Genomic DNA, 14,264 nt, shown 5'->3' on the forward strand with positions numbered 1-14,264 from the left:
CTCTGTACGTTAAACACTGCTCATGTCCGTCAGACACTGTCCCTCTACGTCAAACACTGCCTCTGTACGTCAAACACTGCTCCTGTACGTCAGACACTGCTTCCATAAGTCAGACACTGCATCTGTACGTCAGACACTGCTACTGTATGTCAAACACTGCCTCTGTACGTCAGACACTGCTTCCATAAGTCAGACACTGCATCTGTACGTCAGACACTGCTACTGTATGTCAAACACTGCCTCTGTACGTCAGACACTGCTTCCATAAGTCAGACTGCTTCTGTACATCAGACACTGTTTCTGTACGTCAAACACTGCATGTGTACGTGACACACGGCTTCTGTACGTCAGACACGGATCAAACAGTGAGTATTGCAGATTGGACAATATCACCATTATGAGATACTCGCACAAGAATATGTATATTTAACTGTTCGTGTATTCAACACGCTCAATCAGGAATATATTGGACAGCTGGGTGTGCTTTCTCCTCGTTATATAAAAGTATCTGACCAGTATCTATAAAGCACTATCTCGGAATTTTAACATAAACATTTCATATCACAGACAGTTGGTATCCCTTTGTACACAGATAAAAACAAACCTAAATGAGCACCTTTACCTAACCATATACACACAGTGGTGAGACCCGCCAGGGTCCCACGGTGGCTGGGTGGATACACCTGACTATATACATATTACGGTGAGATCTTTGAGACCCGCCAGGGTCAGACGGTGGCTGGGTGGAGACAGCATTCTCTTGTCAAATTGATATGTTCGATTTCCCTAAATTATACACTATACAAAAGGATATCTCCAACTAGCCACATTGTTGGAGGGGCGATACAAGCAGCATCTTAGCACTGATGTAGAGGGAAGGATGCTTGGTTATGTCAAGTGTAAAGTGTGAGTAACAAAATTAATTAAATGACCCAAACGCCAATTGTCCTTGACACTGGGTCCATTGTTACGTCATAGATGTGACGTCACAGAGGCCCAATTTTCACATCTCGTGTTAGACTGACTGACTGAGTTTGGTTTTACGCCGCTTTTAGCAATATTCCAGCAACATCACGGCGGGGGACACCATAAATGGACTTTACACATTGTACCCATGTGGGGATTCGAACCCGGGTCTTCGGCGTGATTAGCCAACGCTTTAACCACTAGGCTACCCCACCGCCCCTCTCGTGTTAGAAGTATAATATATAATGTATCAAAGTGTGACATTTAAGAAGTGATTGCTATAATACAAGCACCGGACCCTGTTACAAGGGAAGGGAGGTGGCCGACCAATCCCTGCTCACCCTCCTACTGTAGTCCTCAAAGCCCTTCACTAACTGTTTCACGGAGTCGCCCTGTATGATCTCGAGTTCTCTCGTGTACTCTCGTCTGGCGTCGATTTCACTCAGGTCAATGCTTTGATCTGTAATGTTTTCACAGGATCACAACAATAACATCCATATATTTGCAAGTAATAATATTGACAGATACAGCTATCCTTACGTCATCCAAGGTTCAGAATGCTCAAACATGCAGATTATCAGTCAGAACGTATACCAGTGTTTCATGGTACGCCTGATGTAAACAGAATAGTTCATAGTTCATAGCTTAGCAGTGGTGGTGGTGGTGGAATTGGGTTTTACGTCGTGCCTGAGAATATTTCGCTCATATGACGACGTCCATGCGTGTGTATGTGTATGTGCGGCTGCTTGTACTAGCCCAGACTGAAGCTGGTTTTATAGTGCTAGCCCACTGAGATACCATGCCGCAGTGAAGCATGAATACCACACTCAGACACATTATACTGGCTTCGAGCCGACCAGTCGTTGTTGTACCCATTAATGCCGAGCGCCAGGCAGGGACCAACAAGTACCATATTGTAACGTCTTTTGGTATGACGCGGTCGCGGATCGAATCCGCGACCTTCCGCTCTCCGGGCGGACGCTCTAACCACTACACCACGGAGGCGGTCCAGCTTAGCAGTGGCATGACGGGTATACGAGGTACTTGTTTCCCAATTAGACATGTGTCATGTGCTTAGTATCTCCCAAACTGTTAATCTGAACAGTATATAGAACAACCGGTTACTTTTCTCCAGAAATGTTTGCCTGGGTTTCCTTGTACAACGCAATCTTAGCGCTATGACTACATTCAGCCTTTGTTAAGGTATGAGAGCTACCCACACCGGCACCCCGTACTTAGAATTAGCTGTACCTGCAATTAGCTAAACGATTTGAACATATTTAAAGGGAGGCTTTGGGTTAGTTGACTACCCAAACACTGGAACTATTATAGAAGCACGCACGCACGCACGCACACACACACACACACACACACACACACACACACACACATATATATATATATATATATATATATATATATATACGAACGCCATTTTACAAGGCCACTTTTCGCCGCAACAAATTTCTGTTGCCAATTAATAAAAAAACCACATGAAACAAGAGCAACACTCACAGCCTCAATGGTTATAAAGTCCAGACTGCATCAGCTGCAGTTAATCCCTTTATAACCAACTGACCTGTGATCATTTTGCTTTTACGCAGGTTATGTGAGAGCACAAGACGGCCAATCAGAGTGAGCGATCATGCTTTTAGCAATATTCCAGCAATAACACGGCGGGAAACACCAGAAATGAGCTCCACACATTGTGGGGAATCGAACCCGTGGCTTCGTGACGAGCGAACGCTTTAACCGCTCGGCTACCCCACCGCCCCCACGGCCAAGAGAACACTCAGGGGTGAATATATGTTTGTAGAACTTGGCATTGATCAGATAAATACATACGGCGGTCGAGCCAGATCGGCTGGTCGTCGTCTAGAGCATCCAGACTCCGTGTCTTTTTCATCATTGTCTGTCGTTTCTCTGTGGGTTCTACCGGGGCTGGAACAAGATTTATTATCCATATGGTGAAACATAACCAGTGTCATAAATATCATATGTGCACATGTGCATATATTACTTTTGTCTAGCAACCATGTGATTGTTTGTGTGTTTCGTCGTCTGTGACGTCATTAAACAATTGAACGTGACGTCAATGAACTGGGCAGTCACACTTGCCTACCGTGTTTACTGCACAAATGCACATGAATAAAATAGGATAATGAAGAAATTATTACACGAGCAAGTGTGTCGCACGACTTCTACGAAACACTTTCCACATTTTGTATTTCTCTCGCTCTCGCTCGGGCAATACAAACTTTCGCACTCGTTTCGTATAAGTCGCATAACACACTTGCTCATGTAATAATCTATATATAAGTTTATACAGATGTGTTTGTACCCCCGTGGGTTCAGTCATTCTCACTAATCTGAATCCACATGGGACACACCGGAATTTGGCAAATCTACAGTTTCATGATTGTCTTTCCTCTTAAGAAAATAATATAGTGCCGGGGAAAGTCTTTAGAAAAGATAATGTTTTCATTTTGTTAAGGTAGAAATTCTTAGATAGGATGTACGGTTGTTTCATATCGCCATTATATATGGTGTTGATGGTCTGTATCGAGGTGGCTAACACAGTTAAAAAAACATTTGTTACAAATCTTAATTTAGTCTGTACCTTTGAAAGTACGATATCGGTTTCCAACATATAATATCAATGTCCATTTTGTTCATCACTGGATTATCTGGTCCAGACTCGATTATTTTCAGATCGCCGCCGTATACATGTAGCTGGAATATTGCTGAGTGCGGCGTTAAACAACAGTCAATCAATCCCACATTACATAGAGTCCCTAGGGACAGTAACATTATGGTTGCACTATGTTGCTGCGTGCTGCTGCTGGGTCGTACTCTACCTAGATCAGGCATGACGGGCTCCAGGTGTTCCACGTCCTCTAACGACGACGACCTCTTGAACGATCGGAGGCGACTGAGACGTCTGGACCCCTTCCGCGAGACACGTGCAAATGTCTTTCTCTTTCTGGCCACTTCTCCTGGAATAACACATATGTTCACATTCATCACATAAGTTTGGTGACACATTCCGAAATGTGGGACAGGACTCTCCCACTTAGTCATTCAGGACGAGGTGTTGAAGATTAGTGTGAATAGTACATGTGAATCTGATTTTGAAGACATTTCATACGAATGTGGAGGGCGTTTTGCACTTTAATTCAATATGTAGTTCAGACACGTTCATCGTGTCAGCTGACTGAGGGAGGCAAGCCTAAAGTGGTGTATGTTCCTGCCACACCAAGGGGATACAACTCTATTCATCCTTGGCCTAACCGACACAAACGCTGTACGCTAAATATTGTAACCGTTTGGCTACCAATGGCGTCTTATATGATAATGAATGGATATAGAGCCGATACTGTTTTATCGAGATACATCTGGACTTTTGACATAGGTCGACATCATGCCTATGTCGACTATTATTAATCTAGACACCTACATGGCCCTCTTATCTGTGAGTACATAACAAATACTGTCATCGACATACTTCGACTAATCTGTGTGTACATATTAATACTTACCTTCATCGACATACTTCGACTTATCTGTGTGTACATATCAACACTTATTGTAATCGACATAATTCAACTTATGTCTGTGTACCAAATCATAACTTACCTTCATCGATAGACTTCGACTTATGTCTGTGTACCATATCATAACTTACCTTCATCGATAGACTTCGACTTATCTCTGTGTACAATATCATTACTTACCGTCATCGACAGACTTCGACTTATGTGTCGTGGTGTGGTCTGGCAAGTCACCAAAGGACACATTCTGCTTCTTCTGCTGTGTCTGTGCTGGTCCTCGTCCAGGTGTTCCAGGTGTTCCATGTGTTCCAGATGCTGATGTTTCGTTGTGGGGAAGGCTCCAGCATCCGGGTCTTACAAATATGATGATTCCTAAAATACCAAAACGTGCATGTCTAGGAAAAGGGGGGAAATCGATGTGTCCGGCGAAGGTGATTGCTGATTTGTATGACAGATTCATGCTGAAACATCACAGGACAAATATTCATTGAGTCTAGTAGTGTCGCATTGACCTTGTGGCTGCCATAAATGTACCGAGTTACGTCCGTCGGACGTTCAACGATCTGGCCAACGAGCCGTCAATCATGGACACTATTTACAATGCATTTGTTTCATCAGTAGCACCGATTCCAAACCCCACCAAGCTGACAATCCGTGATCTACTTGACATATTGTTGAAACTGGGGGTAAAGCTCCCTATAACGATGGATGCGTGCTGTAACAAGGTACATACTCGGTTTGGTTGGGGGAAGTTCAATGTGTACTCTGTCAATGAAGGCATTCATCTTCAGGGCTTCTGCATGTCGCCGTTCCTCGGGAGTCATTGGACCTGAAACAACACAGAAGAACATGCAGGGCAGACAAGTATGAACACTGGACCTGAAGAAACACAGAAGAACATGGAGGACAGACAAGTATGAACATTGGACCTGAAGAAACACAGAAGAATCTGAAGAAACACAGAAGAACATGGAGGACAGACATTGGAGTATGAACACTGGATCTGAAGAAACACAGAAGAACATGCAGAAGCAACACAGAAGAACATGGAGGACAGACAAGTATGAACACTGGACCTGAAGAAACACAGAAGAACATGGAGGACAGACAAGTATGAACACTGGACCTGAAGAAACACAGAAGAACATGCAGGACAGACAAGTATGAACATTGGACCTGATGAAACACAGAAGAACAAGGAGCACAGACAAGTATGAACACTGGATCTGAAGAAACACAGAAGAACATGCAGGACAGACAAGTATGAACATTGGACCTGAAGCAACACAGAAGAACAAGCAGGACAGACATGTATGAACATTGGACCTGAAGGAAGACTGAAGAACATGCAGGACAGACAAGTATGAACATTGGACCTGAAGAAACACAGAAGAACAATGAGCACAGACAAGTATGAACACTGGATCTGAAGAAACACAGAGGAACATGCAGGACAGACAAGTATGAACATTGGACCTGAAGAAACACAGAAGAACATGGAGGACAGACAAGTATGAACATTGGACCTGAAGAAACACAGAAGAACATGCAGGACAGACAAGTATGAACATTGGACCTGAAGAAACACAGAATAACACGCAGGACAGACAAGTATGAACATTGGACCTGAAGGAATACAGAACATGCAGGACAGACAAGTATGAACATTGGACCTGAAGCAACACAGAAGAACATGGAGGACAGACAAGCAAGAACATTGGACCTGAAACAACACAGAAGAACATGCAGGAAAGACAAGTATGAACATTGGACCTGAAGACACGCAAACATGCAGGACAGACAAGTATGAACATTGGACCTGACGAAAAACAGAAGAACATGCAGGACAGACAAGTATGAACATTGGACCTGAAGCAACACAGAAGAACAAGCAGGACAGACATGTATGAACATTGGACTTGAAGCAATACAGAAGAACATGCAGGACAGACAAGTATGAAGAATGGACCTGAAGAAACACAGAAGAGCATGCAGGACAGACAAGTATGAACATTGGACCCGAAGAAACACAAACATGCAGGACAGACATGTATGAACATTGGACTTGAAGATACAGAAGAGCATGCAGGACAGACAAGTATGAACATTGGACCTGAAGAAACACAAACATGCAGGACAGACATGTATGAACATTGGACCTGAAGGAATACAGCAGAGCATGCAGGACAGACAAGTATGAACATTGGACCTGAAGAAACACAAACATGCAGGACAGACAAGTATGAACATTGGCTATCTATATGCATCTATATATATCTGTACTGCAATGAACTGGTGTTTTCGGTGCAGACATAATGAGCGGTATGAAGTAGGGCTGGGACGGGTACTCGGGTAATCGAATCCGGGTCGGGTAATGCTGGAATCGAGTACTATTTCTAGGAATCGAGTACCCGGAAAAGGAGAAGGGCACATAATAACTTTTCTTTTTCATTAATGACGTAACACACATTTGCATCATTTGTATTGTCCGATTAATGGAGGTCATTATAAACGACTGTATATAAACTCTGTCAAAAAAGAAACGCAACCCCTGTCCTCAGATATGAAAAATTCGTTTGAATGAAGTTATTGCTTCCAAACTAAATTTTATTCGAATGTATTGAAATGAGACACGTAATTAATGAAGATTACCATCCAAACAACTGCATTTGTACGCATAAGTGTATTTTATTGCTTATTCCGTCACAACGCATGAAATGACCCTCATGGTGACTTCGCACAAAAAAAACACATGCAAATCATGAAAATGGCAGTTAATGTAGGGGTGTATAAAAGCCCATGTGCTTCCGTATTATATTCATTCATTTGTCGCCGAAAAGCTGTGTTCAAAATGCCACGATTGAGTGCTGCCGACCGAAATATCGCCATTGGTCGTGTTCAAGCCGGAGAAAGTTTTGGAACTGTTGCACGGCACCTAAATGTTCACAAAACAACGATATCCCGACTTTGGAGCCGCTACAACAACTTCAATTTGACCAACGATCGCCCGAGAAGTGGAAGGCCAAGAAGCACGACCCCCCTTCAAGATCGGTACATCCGGGTCCATCACCTGCGTAATGGGCATGCCCTACCAACCGTGACTGCCACACAAATACCAGGTTTGAGGAGAGTGTCAGCTCAAACGATTAGGAACCGTCTGAAAGAAGCGGGTTTACGTGCCTGTAGACCAGTTGTTGGACCTGTACTACGCCCCTACATCGACGCCGACGACTCAGGTGGTGCAACAACGTAAGGATACGGACTTTACAAAACTGGAGGCGAATCTGGTTTTCTGATGAATCACGTTTTCTTTTTGCAACGTCACGACGGAAGACAGCGTCTGTATAGGAGACGTCATAAACGTTTTGCGCCCATCTGCGTCCGACAGGTGGACAGATTTGGCGGAGAAAGCGTCATGGTGTGGGGAACCATCTCATACAACCAGAAATCAGACTTGGTGATCGTTCCAGGGAACCTGACAGCCCAACGTTACATCAACCACGTGTTAGAGCTTCACCTTCTCCCGATTATTGACCAACAGACACAGATTTTTCAACGGGACAACGCCCGGCCTCATACTGCACGTGCAACAATGAACTTTCTGCAGAATTCCAACGTCAATGTCTTGCCATGACCCTCTAAATCACCAGACCTCAACCCTATTGAACACCTGTGGGATACTCTGGATCGACGCGTACGTCAACGTCAGCCGCCGCCACAGACGCTGCAACAGCTCGCCGTTGCACTGCAGGAGGAGTGGAGAGCCATTCCCCAGGAAAGAATCCGGCGTCTTGTCCGTTCTTGTCCAAGGAGATGCCGTGCAGTGATTGCAGCGCGTGGTGCTCATACGAGATACTGAGAAAGACGCCCCCCTGGTGACAAACTGGTGTCTGTGAGATGACTTTTGAAATGACAATTTTAAACATGCCCATCTGGGTTATGCTTCTGCCAAATTTCAGACTTCTGTCTTAAATAATAAAAATGCCGTGTCGTCCTAAAACTTCAGATCAAAATCTCTAAAATACAGGGGTTGCGTTTCTTTTTTGACAGAGTTTATATATAAGCATGAGCAGTGAGGAGTCAAGTTACAGTAACAGTGGGAACGAAAAGTCCTGTGCTTTAACGAGGAATGCATGTAATGGTGTTTCTTTCTATATTTGTTAAATAGACATAAATTAAATAGCCTACGTTCAGTTTCAGTGTCTTATTGCCATCCTTTCAAGGTTTGTATAAAAATCTCCGTCAACTCGTGATTGAATATTCAGAAAGTTGACAGAAGCGCTGTTTTCCTTACATTTCCGGGTACTCGATTCCGATTCGGGTAAGTACATGCGGTTACTCGATTCCATTTTTTTCTTACCCGTCCCAGCCCTAGTATGAAGCAAATGAAAAAAAACCTTATATATTGCATTAGTAATTAAGTTTTTCGTATAAATTTGTATTTCTACTTTGCTGTTTAGGAATATCTTAAAATGCTATTTTCCGGGCTCCCAAAAGCAAACAAACTGAATTGCAAATGTATTTGCAGTAGTATGATGTTATTTCTATTTGATGAAGTTTAAATGTTTCATATTATATCCTCGACAACAATCTTCAGATCTGACTAGAACCGTGGCCGAGTCAGGTGTATATGGGAAGAATGTGTTTCCTGAACAGGCAGTTCACCGGTACCGTATGGGCGAATAACTGTTGCACGTACCGCGTGAGCTATGGACGTTTCTGGTGTAAAGTGAGAATCACTGGGTGTCGGGATTCAGGTTCAAATGCGTTCCATGATATAATCTGTAGTGACTTCATCCATACTAGACATTATAAGTTATCACATCGTGCCGAGGGAACTACGGGGTTTTATCAGTCCCTCGTAAGGTTGTATTCCCCTCGCCTCCGGCTATAACCTTACGAGGGACTGATAAAACCCCGCATTTCCCTCGACACGATGTGATAACGCATTTATCCAGCCGTATGTTTTTACTAAATCAAAAGAAAACAATACGCATCAATTTCATTCTCAGTTGTGGCAAAACGTTTCCTTGCTGCCATGTTGACACCAGCTGATCGATTGACCTCAATGCAACGCACGTTACTAAAGGCTTGGCGATGCACGCTTTTCTCACTTCACGTGGTCACCGAGGCGTCGCGGGATGATACGACTTTTGTACTCCCTGCTTGCGGATCGTGACGGGTGTACATGGTATTTTATCAGAGTCACGTGAACCAATCAAACCTCGACATTCTTACACGAGGATGGATAATTCTTTAAAACACTGAGATAAAGCATACTAAATGTATCTGCATCCTATATATACATATCAGCTGCTCACTGAAGCGTGTGTAGTATGTATTAAGACTTCACCAGCAAGAAGTGAATGTAGGGCAGATTGGGTTCCCTCTCAATATTGCGGGGATATCAGTGCTTCTTCCAAAATAAACTTCCATGTACATAATACATTTCCAATTAAACCAAAAGACACAGACATACTTTTATCAAACTGACAGTGTGTGTTTTCACATTTAATTGACAATATATCCCGGAGTCGCCAAAAAACACTGCCAGAAAATATATTACTATAATTAGGAATTATTCTGACTGGAAAGTTTTTATGTGCAGGTTTGCTTGACCCCTTTGTTTTATTTACAGTACTGCGAGATTCGGTAATGTCATCTGTACAGTATTGCGGTTGAGTTAATGTTATATTTACAGTACTGCGAGATTCGGTAATGTCATCTGTACAGTATTGCGGGTTTAGTTAATGTTATATTTACAGTACCGCGAGATTCGGTAATGTCATCTTTACAGTATTGGGGGTTTAGTTAATGTTATATTTACAGTACTGCGAGATTCGGTAATATCATCTTTACAGTATTACGGGTTTAGTTAATGTTATATTTACAGTACTGCGAGATTCGGTAATATCATCTTTACAGTATTACGGGTTTAGTTAATGTTATATTTACAGTACTGCGAGATTCGGTAATATCATCTTTACAGTATTGCGGGTTTAGTTAATATTATATTTACAGTACCGCGAGATTCGGTAATATCATCTTTACAGTATTGCGGAATTAGTTAATGTTATATTTACAGTATTGAGAGATTCGGTAATGTCATCTGTACAGTATTACGGGTTTAGTTAATGTTATATTTACAGTATTGAGAGATTCGGTAATGTCATCTTTACAGTATTACGGGTTTAGTTAATGTTATATTTACAGTACTGCGAGATTCGGTAATGTCATCTGTACAGTATTGCGGGTTTAGTTAATGTTATATTTACAGTATTGAGAGATTCGGTAATATCATCTTTACAGTATTGCGGGTTTAGTTAATGTTATATTTACAGTACTGCGAGATTCGGTAATGTCATCTTTACAGTATTGCGGGTTTAGTTAATGTTATACTTACAGTATTGAGAGATTCGGTAATGTCATCTGTACAGTATTACGGGTTTAGTTAATGTTATATTTACAGTATTGAGAGATTCGGTAATGTCATCTGTACAGTATTACGGGTTTAGTTAATGTTATATTTACAGTATTGAGAGATTCGGTAATGTCATCTGTACAGTATTGCGGGTTTAGTTAATGTTATATTTACAGTATTGAGAGATTCGGTAATATCATCTTTACAGTATTACGGGTTTAGTTAATGTTATATTTACAGTACTGCGAGATTCGGTAATGTCATCTTTACAGTATTGCGGGTTTAGTTAATGTTATACTTACAGTATTGAGAGATTCGGTAATGTCATCTGTACAGCATTTGGGGTTTAGTTAATGTTATATTTACAGTATTGAAAGATTCGGTAATATCATCTTTACAGTATTGCGGGTTTAGTTAATGTTATATTTACAGTACTGCGAGATTCGGTAATGTCATCTGTACAGTGTTGCGGGTTTAGTTAATGTTATATTTACAGTATTGAGAGATTCGGTAATGTCATCTGTACAGTATTGCGGGTTTAGTTAATGTTATATTTACAGTACTGCGAGATTCGGTAATGTCATCTTTACAGTATTGCGGGTTTAGTTAATGTTATATTTACAGTATTGAGAGATTCGGTAATGTCATCTTTACAGTATTGCGGGTTTAGTTAATGTTATATTTACAGTACCGCGAGATTCGGTAATATCATCTTTACAGTATTACGGGTTTAGTTAATGTTATATTTACAGTACTGCGAGATTCGGTAATATCATCTTTACAGTATTACGGGTTTAGTTAATGTTATATTTACAGTACCGCGAGATTCGGTAACATCATCTGTACAGTATTGCGGGTTTAGTTAATGTTATATTTACAGTACTGCGAGATTCGGTAATATCATCTTTACAGTATTGCGGGTTTAGTTAATGTTATATTTACAGTATTGAGAGATTCGGTAATATCATCTTTACAGTATTGCCGGTTTATGTTTTATTTACAGTATTGAGAGATTCGGTAATGTCATCTGTACAGCATTGGGGGTTTAGTTAATGTTATATTTACAGTATTGAAAGATTTGGTAGTGTCATCTGTACAGTATTGTGGGTTTAGTTAATGTTATATTTACAGTATTGAGAGATTCGGTAATGTCATCTTTACAGTATTGCGGGTTTAGTTAATGTTATATTTACAGTATTGAGAGATTCGGTAATGTCATCTGTACAGTATTACGGGTTTAGTTAATGTTATATTTACAGTATTGAGAGATTCGGTAATGTCATCTGTACAGTTTTGCGGGTTTATGTTATATTTACAGTACTGCGAGATTCGGTAATATCATCTTTACAGTATTGCGGGTTTAGTTAATATTATATTTACAGTACCGCGAGATTCGGTAATATCATCTTTACAGTATTGCGGGTTTAGTTAATGTTATATTTACAGTATTGAGAGATTCGGTAATGTCATCTGTACAGTATTACGGGTTTAGTTAATGTTATATTTACAGTATTGAGAGATTCGGTAATGTCATCTTTACAGTATTGCGGGTTTAGTTAATGTTATATTTACAGTACTGCGAGATTCGGTAATGTCATCTGTACAGTATTGCGGGTTTAGTTAATGTTATATTTACAGTATTGAGAGATTCGGTAATATCATCTTTACAGTATTACGGGTTTAGTTAATGTTATATTTACAGTACTGCGAGATTCGGTAATGTCATCTTTACAGTATTGCGGGTTTAGTTAATGTTATACTTACAGTATTGAGAGATTCGGTAATGTCATCTGTACAGCATTGGGGGTTTAGTTAATGTTATATTTACAGTATTGAAAGATTTGGTAATATCACCTTTACAGTATTGCGGGTTTAGTTAATGTTATATTTACAGTACTGCGAGATTCGGTAATGTCATCTGTACAGTATTGCGGGTTTAGTTAATGTTATATTTACAGTATTGAGAGATTCGGTAATATCATCTGTACAGTATTGCGGGTTTAGTTAATGTTATACTTACAGTACTGCGAGATTCGGTAATGTCATCTTTACAGTATTACGGGTTTAGTTAATGTTATATTTACAGTATTGAGAGATTCGGTAATGTCATCTGTACAGTATTGCGGGTTTAGTTAATGTTATATTTACAGTATTGAGAGATTCGGTAATGTCATCTTTACAGTATTACGGGTTTAGTTAATGTTATATTTACAGTATTGAGAGATTCGGTAATGTCATCTGTACAGTATTGCGGGTTTAGTTAATGTTATATTTACAGTACTGAGAGATTCGGTAATATCATCTTTACAGTATTGCGGGTTTAGTTAATGTTATACTTACAGTTTTGAGAGATTCTGTAATGTCATCTGTACAGTATTGCGGGTTTAGTTAATATTATATTTACAGTACCGCGAGATTCGGTAACATCATCTTTACAGTATTGCGGGTTTAGTTAATGTTATATTTACAGTATTGAGAGATTCGGTAATATCATCTTTACAGTATTGCGGGTTTATGTTTTATTTACAGTATTGAGAGATTCGGTAATGTCATCTGTACAGCATTGGGGGTTTAGTTAATGTTATATTTACAGTATTGAAAGATTTGGTAGTGTCATCTGTATAGTATTGCGGGTTTAGTTAATGTTCTATTTACAGTACTGCGAGATTCGGTAATATCATCTTTACAGTATTGCGGGTTTAGTTAATGTTATATTTACAGTACTGCGAGATTCGGTAATATCATCTTTACAGTATTGCGGGTTTAGTTAATGTTATATTTACAGTACTGCGAGATTCGGTAACATCATCTTTACAGTATTGCGGGTTTAGTTAATGTTATATTTACAGTATTGAGAGATTCGGTAATGTTATCTTTACAGTATTCGGGGTTTAGTTAATGTTATATTTACAGTACTGCGAGATTCGGTAATATCATCTTTACAGTAATGGGGGTTTAGTTAATGTTATATTTACAGTATTGCGAGATTCGGTAATGTCATCTGTACAGTATTGGGGGTTTAGTTAATGTTATACTTACAGTATTGAGAGATTCGGTAATATCATCTTTACAGTATTGGGGGTTTCTGTTATATTTACAGTACTGCGAGATTCGGTAATGTCATCTGTACAGTATTACGGGTTTAGTTAATGTTATATTTACAGTATTGAGAGATTCGGTAATGTCATCTGTACAGTATTGCGGATTTAGTTAATGTTATATTTACAGTATTGAGAGATTCGGTAATGTCATCTGTACAGTATTGCGGATTTAGTTAATGTTATATTTACAGTATTGAGAGATTCGGTAATATCATCTTTACAGTA

At 40.2% G+C, this 14,264-nt stretch overlaps 1 protein-coding gene across 1 annotated transcript in view; it reads right to left on the bottom strand.

Annotated features, from left to right (window-relative positions):
* Positions 1–1,141: 1,141 nt before the first annotated feature.
* The window catches only part of LOC124268515 (collagen alpha-1(II) chain-like), a 78,521-nt gene continuing 65,398 nt past the window's right edge, over positions 1,142–14,264 (bottom strand). Inside the window, exons 25-29 of the mRNA XM_046703500.1 lie at positions 5,251–5,346; positions 4,701–4,889; positions 3,825–3,962; positions 2,812–2,907; positions 1,142–1,426 (exon numbers count right to left, since the gene is read on the bottom strand). Coding sequence (XP_046559456.1) covers positions 1,269–1,426; positions 2,812–2,907; positions 3,825–3,962; positions 4,701–4,889; positions 5,251–5,346 — 677 coding nt within the window. The 3' untranslated portion in view covers positions 1,142–1,268. The remainder of the gene's footprint in view (positions 1,427–2,811; positions 2,908–3,824; positions 3,963–4,700; positions 4,890–5,250; positions 5,347–14,264) is intronic.

Source organism: Haliotis rubra, unplaced genomic scaffold, assembly GCF_003918875.1.
Source record: "Haliotis rubra isolate DU_JTF1 unplaced genomic scaffold, ASM391887v1 Scf1388, whole genome shotgun sequence".
NCBI classification, from domain to species: domain Eukaryota; kingdom Metazoa; phylum Mollusca; class Gastropoda; order Lepetellida; family Haliotidae; genus Haliotis; species Haliotis rubra.